The sequence below is a fragment of the Onychostruthus taczanowskii genome, unplaced genomic scaffold, assembly GCF_017590055.1.
Source record: "Onychostruthus taczanowskii isolate IOZ18803 unplaced genomic scaffold, ASM1759005v1 scaffold19, whole genome shotgun sequence".
In the NCBI taxonomy this organism is placed as follows: Eukaryota; Metazoa; Chordata; class Aves; order Passeriformes; family Passeridae; genus Onychostruthus; species Onychostruthus taczanowskii.
Genome location: NW_024499128.1, coordinates 7,433,859 through 7,442,731, shown reverse-complemented (window position 1 = coordinate 7,442,731; position 8,873 = coordinate 7,433,859). Strand labels below are relative to the sequence as shown.

The 8,873-nt window shown below is 40.6% G+C and overlaps 1 protein-coding gene across 3 annotated transcripts in view; it reads right to left on the bottom strand.

Moving 5' to 3' along the window:
- Window positions 1-6,024: 6,024 nt before the first annotated feature.
- The window catches only part of LOC121334459 (transformation/transcription domain associated protein), a 76,658-nt gene continuing 73,809 nt past the window's right edge, over window positions 6,025-8,873 (bottom strand). For all 3 annotated transcript variants that reach the window (XM_041401632.1, XM_041401634.1, XM_041401633.1), the window contains 2 exons: window positions 8,164-8,358; window positions 6,025-7,331 (listed from right to left, as the gene is read on the bottom strand). In XM_041401632.1, the coding sequence (XP_041257566.1) occupies window positions 7,047-7,331; window positions 8,164-8,358 (480 nt within the window). In that variant the 3' untranslated portion in view covers window positions 6,025-7,046. The remainder of the gene's footprint in view (window positions 7,332-8,163; window positions 8,359-8,873) is intronic.

Genomic DNA, 8,873 nt, shown 5'->3' with positions numbered 1-8,873 from the left:
ATGGTGACAAAGTGAGTCAATGGGAAACACAAAACAGATCCTGGCGTTTGCCAGCCTGTGCCATGGCTGGCAGGTGTCAGAGTTTCTCTCACATCCCCACATTTGCAGTAGGAACTGCAAACTGAGTTTGGAACCATTCAGCTGCATTCCTCCAAGAACGATCTGCAGGCAGGGGGTAATTCCAATTTTGCATCTACATGTAGGTCTGTGTAAATAATAGTGAGGTTTTTCAGACTGTGATCTGACAAAGCTCTTTAGAAAACTCAAGGCCATTCTTTGACTGAACAACATTTGAAACTAAGAGAAACAGTGAGAAGCTAAAGGCAGTATTTTTCATTGCAAAGGAAATGCATCACAGTGTTTTGTCTTGTTGGAATCTGGAATGAGGGATTATGCCATTAATTCTGTGTATGTTGCTCTTCAAAACCCCTGAAATCTATGGTTCTGATATTTTACAAAGACAGGACTAAAAATTGGTGAAAATCCTCTTTTCAAGCATTGCTTGTCATGCTGCAATAAATACCAAGAGCTACACAAGCACAGCCTAACCAAGCATCCAGTCTTATTCAGAAACAGCCTAAAAAGTTACAAACTGTTTTCTAAAATAAAACCTCAGATTAAGAAGTGGGCGTTTAGACACTAAATTGAGTTACATTGACATTAAATCAGCCCCTCTAAAGAATAAGTTTTGTGTCAGTCTATGAACTTATTTCACAAAAAAACCATGTGTGGGTTAAAGACACAGTTACCAAAGCTGAGTTCTCCTTCCAAGAGGATTTACAGAAGAGTGCTACAAAGGAGGCTGAGCACCCTTGGATGTAACTATTACTACAGCAAAATAGTTCAGGTCATAGAAAAGAACAGATGAATCCCACAGTACACATAATGCCTAAAAAGATACACATGAAGGAAACCTAAACGGAGCTAGGAGTCTTTCCCTGCATGACTGACAGCCTGAGAGCTGCACACAGAATTCATATCTGTGCTGAGCCATCCCACAGCTCCACAGCATCACATCTGTCACAGCAGGAATAAAACAAGCATTTTGGCACTTTCAGTGGTTACCTCATTCACAACATACCAGCTCAGTGAAACAGTCAAAGCAGAGACAAGCTAGTCATCATTTCACCCCAAATTAATGTTTATTTTTTTGCGAGACTGTGAAGGGCTCAGGAAGTTTGAGTCTTTATTTTCCCCAAATCACCAGATCAAAAGCGGGTAGTAGGTGGTCAAAGGAAGGGTCCCCAACATTCCAGTTCTTCTTTTTCTGTGTTTCATAAATCTTCCATTTTTGATCCATTTCCAGAATACAAAAGAATCCCAACACTTTCACCGAGAGTTTACGGGCCACAGTGAGAAATTTTCTTTTCTCTCCAGAAGTTTCCAAAGGCTAAAGCAAGGGCAGCACATCTCACACAGGGTGCATCCAGCTCCACATCTGGAAACCAGATCCAGCCCCCAGGGCAAATTCATCTGACCTGCCTCAGTTTTACTGTCACTGTGCCATCTCCTGTGGGTCTGTGCATGTCCCTGCCTTTTGTCTCTGCCTGTTTGTCTCTGCCAGGCACATAGAGTGGAAGGGGGAAGAGGGCAAAGGGGTTGTGGGAGATCACAGAATTTTGGACACTGTCCCAGAAAACTTTCTCTAAATTAATTTAATCCCAGCAAAATTGAGTTTGGACCACCCAGACTGCAGTACCTAAACAAGAAAGGCAAGAAAATTGTTTTAACTTGGAGATACTCCTTTTCACTCGCAAAGCCACTATGTTTTACAACACAGATACACATCCTAAGTATCAAAAATATCAATTTTCCCCCACAGATTTACTTCATACCAGAGGGTTTGCACCACACACAGAGTTGGACAAGGAACCCTGAAGTTCCAATCCTCCACAGAAACTCACAAAGATGGGGAGTAGTTCCTTCACATGCTTAAGCTAAAAAATAAATGGTAGCATAGTGTACTGCATGAGAGGTTAAAAACCAGACTTTTTAATAATGGATGCTGTTAATTTACAGAATATTAATATGGCATCTTTCTCTACTTGATAATGGCTATTTTTTTGTATTACAGAAAGGAATAGGGGCAGCTATTACACAAAGAAACAACATTTCAGTGACACCACCAGACCTCAATTAAAAGTTCTGTGCCATTTCAAGGGATGGTAGAGCAATACTGACCCACTCCAAAGTGGTTTACGAATTGCTGCTGATGAGAACTCTTGCTGAATAAGCAGAATAGGTTCTTTAATGCCACTTTCTTACAAACAGCAGCAAGGAGTGGAGAGAGACAGTAATTAATGTGTTAGTAACAAGAGAAACAAAGAGCCAGCAAAGGTCTGTCCTTTCCCAGATCTCAGGCTGAGCAAGCTTCTCTAATATAGCTGGTACTGTAACAGTTCTCAGGGGCTGGACTGAGGGTAAGCAATGATTGATTAAGGTATAATCCTGCAATCCTGACAGTATTTTACAGCCTGGATAAATATCCTTTCCCCAAAAAAAAAAAAAAAAAAAAAAAAATCAGGTCGCAGGCAGCAAGTGAAGCCTGGTATTAGGGTGTGGAGCACATGAATTTAACAAGCCAAAGCTAATAGCACCTCCAAACATACCAAACGTCTACAGCATGTTCAACACAAGAACCAGGTGGATTGGAAATGGGCTTGTACCAGTGCTTTGTTATGACAGATGATTTCTGTGACAGTTAAGTGTTTTCTTCCAAGAAATCCAACCATTGTGGATTAAATGGCAAGATAAGAGTTCACACAAAGCTCTAATGAGGTTTGTGTTGCTGAGCACAATAAGAAATGAACTGCCAAAACAGGGGGCAGGGAGAGGTGCCCACACTGGTTAGTGCTTCTCCCTTGGAAGCACAGACACAGCCAGCTCTGCCACCTCATTTCTTACAAGCAGCATGGCATGATCCTCCAGGCCAGACAAGGTCAGCACGGGTTTATAGCTCACTCAAGATGGATTTTCAAAGACTACATTAACCACATGTAGTCCTCCAGTGGAGTCGGAGTGAAAAGCATCACCAAAGGACAAAAACACCCCAAACAAAACAAACAAATAAAAATGCATTTTGTAACACCAAAACATCCCTCACCAAAAGTTTCCCTGACAATGTTCTGAGCCAGACCCAGCCATCAGAGCACATTACCCCAGCAGAAAACATTTACCAGGCTGCTCACTGTCCTCAGCCAGTCTGGGCTGGGGGATTCCACTCCATTTGCTGGCAATTAACATGAAATTCCATCCTTGAGAGGAAACAAACAAAGAAACAAATCTTAGGGCAGCCTCTTTCTTCCTGTTTCCCTAGGCTCAGCTTCACCTCTGCCAGTTCTCCTGCTTCCTTGCCTAAAATTCCCTGGTTTTGCAGAGGATTCCACTCGGTCCCTCCCCTTGGAGAAGGGCAGGGGCAGCACAGAATGGTGCCCATCAGCCATCCCTTCCCTTCCTTTCCCTCGCCAGGGTTTCTGTCCCCAGGGCTGGCAGGGATCACCCAGGGACAGGGGGGATGCAGTGCCAGCAGCTCCCGAGCAGCTGAGGGGCCCCAGCTGGAACCTGCATGCTCCAATCCTATGTGGTGTTTTCTGGGGGGAATTGGAAGAAATAAAAATATTTCTCAGAGTAAAGCATTGGATTATAACAGGGGAGGGAGAAGTTTGAAGGCAGAGAGGGAGCACAACCCATGCTTGGAGCTCTCAGGGAAAGGCAATGCTCATTTAAAGACGAAAAAGCCACAGTGAAGAGATGAAAGTCTAAGTTACCAATTTCACAGACTTCCTCTTTTTTTTTTTTTTTTTTTTCCTGCATTTCAGCACCTGGAGGTCCCAGGTGAGGTGACACTGCCCTTTGGCTCACAGCTCATGCACACAGGGACAGCGAGACCCAACACAGTCAAGGGACAATGATGATAAACCACATACAAGTCACCAGTTGTTTCACATGTGCTCTCTTGAACCTCTTAAATGTGAAATGCACCCACACTGAGCTGATTAAAAGCTCCTGTGAGTGCGAAATCTTCTCTCTGAACAGGCTTCTACACCACAAAGGAACATTTCATACATCATATTTGAAACAGATCAGAGCCTTAAAAGCAACTTTATTCCACTGCCATTATGAAACAGAGCTTTCATTGTCAGCCCCTGAAACACTTTGAGTCATCATCTTCCAGTAATAACTAATCCCTTGCTCACTCTGTACCTGACAATTCATGGACAGCCCAATTACAGGAGAGGAAAGTGGCACACCACTTTCAGAGGGTGGACTCAAACACTCAACTGTTAAAGGCTTTTGTTTCAGAGTACAATTCACTTAAGCAAACAAGTTCTCATAATCTACTTTGAGAGCAGAGTGTAATAATAAAAAGTTAAATTGCAGCAGCATCATCTAATAAAGACAGAGTAAAACATGATTACAAGTCAGGAGATAAAACAGTGTAATTTGAGAAACCTGACAACAATTTATTCTCCATATAATCTCCACAGCTTACATTTTTATCCAGGTATTCATGCCAACTTGCTTCTTAGTTATTAGTATTTCTGTACCTTGAGTGACCTCCCAGAGTGCCCAGTTCACACCAACACAGGTAAATGTGCCAAAGCCTACCAACATGTATATCTCTGTATTGTATACAGAATTATGGCTGGCACAACTTTGGTGTCAAGGACTTGTGACCAGTTACCCTCACGAAGATCTGGTGAAACCTGTCCATAACTCTACAGAGGTTAAAAAACAAACACAACAGGAGGAACTTTCAGAATGGCATAATGCTCATACACACAAATTTCAGAGAGAATTTTAGATTTGACCTCTCTTGAGTGTTTGATTTTACAGAGTAATGACATTGGCTTTTTTTGTGTAATATCTAATCTGAGGGAAGAAACCTTGAAGGGAATACTTAGAGTGAATTGACATTTAATGTAGTTCACTTTCCAGTATCTGCTCAGCAAGATGCATTCTGAGCATGGATCTCTAACAAGACAGAGGCAACCCTTATCTACAGTCATAAAAAATTAAATGCAGCTAAGATAGATGTCACACGTTCGTGAAGATAATCAGGAACTTCCTACCCTGTACTTTGTCAAACCACCTTCCTGCTAATGGACAGCTGCTGCTGATACAAGAGATGTCAGATATCCCCCAGGCTCTGAAGAATGCTCAGGTATAACTAAAAGCTTTCAGATTTATCTCCTGGAGCTGGTGGTGAAACTCTGGGTTAAGACTGTGTAAGCCTTCTCACAAACTGAGGTGCATCCACGGCATATGCTTGTGAAAGAAGAGCACCAGGTATTAACATTTGCACATTAACACCATCAGGGAACTCATTAAAATAACTCTCTGCTCCCTCACACCCCAAGTCTTCTTTCAGGAGTATATCTGAGATGATGCCAAGAGCAAGAGAGATGTCACAAATCTAAAGACAACAAAGTTTGTCTCTTAACTCACATTCGCATTTTCCCATTAAGATTTCTATCACGGACAGAAAAGTGGCTGAATTATCTGATGACTTCCTGTCAGGGAACGCTGTCATCTCTCAGACATATCCAAGAGGTGCAAATGAGAAATGATCCTGCATCTCCTCTGTGCAGTGTGTGCTGTATTTCACAGCTGCAAATATTACAATCTTCAAAAAAGGGAAGGCAACAATTCCCTTCAAGTCATGAAAGCACTGAGCTCAGTTGTGAATGACTGCAGACAGAGCATGTTGTGACACATGCAGGAAGTGCTATGTTTTATAAGATTATTCTTGCCAACATGATTTTGTTAAGGAAGTAAGTCTTTGCAAAAAAAAAAAAAAAAAAAGGATGTTTGTTTTCCAAATCCTTATATAGTCCTTAGTACACATTTATTTCAGCTTCCCCTTGTACATAGTGCCATAGAGCAATACTCTCCTTCATACAAAAGGAGCACCAAGCATGGGAATGAAGGGCCATGCTTGTTTCATCCATCATACAATGAGGCAAAATCATACTCATAGGATAATATTAAAAATATTAAAAATAAAGTTAATACTACAGAGAGTTTTATAAAATATTTATTTGGAAAAATCACTCTGTACAAATTTAACATTGTCAACACCGAAGTTTTATAAAAATGCTAACACAACAGAAAGACAAGTGAAACATTAAACTGCTCTTCTTAAATTACAAAGGAACAGATTCATTCTAAAGAAGCTACTGTAAGTCTAAACAGTAAAGGGAACTTGATAAGATTTCATTTTTTCTCTATTACAGACAAATACAGGTATCAAAGGATGACTTTTTCCATCCTTTTTTAAACTTCTCCCCAAACACTGTCCACAGCTAAACCAAATACTCTAAATGGTTTACACTTTTACTGTACATAGCTTGTGCTCCAGGAAAAGTCAGCACAATTTGATCATCATTTTCTCAGTGCCTAACAAAATCTCACCTCTATAACATTTGGTACAAAATTGTCTGTACAAAGCAACATTGCTCATGTAAATTTGAAGCAAACTTAAAAGTTAAGAGCATTTATCTGTGCCTCCAATTTGGCATCACGAAGAGAGTGATTAAGGAAAATTTCATAGAGGAAAACTCAGTAACTGGGATTACTGTATTTTTCTCTTTTTGTAGTAATTACTATTGTATAAAAAATTCATATACTGCAGGTTATTAGGAATGGCAGACCCTAAATCTAACAATGCTAGTTTCATAGTCTTCATCATAAAATTAGATTTTTCTGTATATTATTTTTCTCTCTTCATTTTAATCTATTTGCAAAAGCTGCTGTTGCATATCAACTGCATAAACAGGAGGAAATGTCTCCTCATGAAATTAAAACCAGTAAAAACACCATACTACTGTAAACACAGCTAGAATGAAAACTGACAAAACGCAGTGTGACAGGTAAGCCATCGTCTGGAAAGCTCTTTTCACATTTTCTTAACACAAAATATGGCTCACACCACAAACAACGGGAGGAAATAAAAACAGCAACAGGAAAAAAAAAAAAAAAAACCAAAACAAAACCCAAAACCAACAAAACCAACAAACCCCCCACAAACTGTTGAAAGCTTCACGTCACAGCCAGGGGTGCCAGGCAGGGTCCATCCGGCAGAGGTTGTCCAGGCTGTTTGCAGCTGCCACCAGAGTGTTGACTTTGCTTTCCCCTCCCTCAAACTGGGCGAGGTTGTGGAGGCGAGTCATGATGGCAGTCACAGCTTTCTGCACCAGGGAAACCAGCTGCTGGCTGTCCATGTTCTCGGGCTGCCCAGCTGCTGACAGTGGAGACGAGGTGTCCTCTTGGGTTTTTTTGTGCCACGCGATGATTTCATCCCTCAGCACAGTTTTTAGGATGCCATCAACCTATGTGAAGAAGAAAAATCAGATTATTGCACTTATTCCAAGGAACAATCAGGTTCTATCTGATTACAGAATTGTAACTAGATTTTAGTGGACAGTATTTTGACACTTTCGGTGTCACATTGCAATTTCAGACTTTTCAAGGTGAGTATGGCTTCCAAACATCTTTATTATTTCCTCTCCAGATATTTCTTTTCACAAAAAGTTTCCATTACAAAAACACAACACAATGGCTCCTACAGAAATTAATAACATATATTAAGATATTGACACACAGTTGTGCACATCCTATTTTTAAATTACTCCACTAAATTCATGGCTTCTACAACACACGCACAGACAGAAGTCTTGGGAAAAGATCTGGAGTACTTTGAAGAGCTGAAGGGTTTTTTTTGCAGTCATTACACTCTCGGGGAATATTATTTTCTGCTTCACAGGGAAAGAACACTGACTACAACATCCATACATATGTATCTAATATATATACACATATATATTATATAGGCCAGTTCTACCTTTGGATGAAAAAGAAATGCCTGCAACAAATACTTTCCTAGTTTTTCTCATCACTGAACTGAGTTACTGGTATTAGTCTGCCAACTCCAACAGTCTCAAGCTTGTAAAGCAAACTTTTATGTGTCCAGTCTGAGTCAAATTAAATGTTTACAGATAACATAAAACATTTCCAAACATTTCCAACATTTCAGCTGGCCTTTGTGATGACCTCAGGGTAAAATTTTACTCACCATCATTTAGTTCCTACCTTTACCAAAAAAGTGCTGTTTTATTTATAAATTGCCAAATACAAACCTGCAAAAAAAAAAGGCATACAAACCTTGAAGTTTGGCTGTGCAAAGCAGCGAGCTACTGCAATCATGGATGCAGTGAGGGGCCCTGACACCCCGATGGTGGTGAGGAATTCCGAGATGTTGGGGGTGAGCCGGAAGGGAACCGGGCGATTGGCATCCAGATCCCCCGTGGCATCGTTAATGTCAAAGCGAAAGTACGCCACGTTGAGCTTGCCAGTGTCCTGGGATTAACAGAAACATGCACAAAGGCAATTAAAGGAACCGATCTTCCTCCATGGAAACAAAAGCAGTTGGATTTTGTGTCTGAGTTCCAACAGTGCTTCAAAAGCGTTTCACTTGTTTAGCCAAATAACTTTTGAGGAATGAAGTTATAAATAATGGCATGCACAAAGGTAAGTATTTCTCTCAAAATATTGTGTCCAAACCCCTCACTAAATACATGTAATACCAAACTTAAGGAGTAGATTCTTTGGCATGCACAAAGGTAAGTATTTCTCTCAAAATGTTGTGTCCAAACCCCTCACTAAAAACATGTAATACCAAACTTAAGAAGTAGATTCCTCTGGATCCTGATCTGTATGGAGTCACTGCCAATAGATCTCTGGGTGTCCAAGGTTTACTGTGGGTAAACAGCTGAACACTTAATAGAGGGATCAAAAAACCCTAATTACTCTACAGGCTATAGCTCTCCATACTTAAAAGTGACATTAAGACTTTAAGAAATACCACCTTTGCT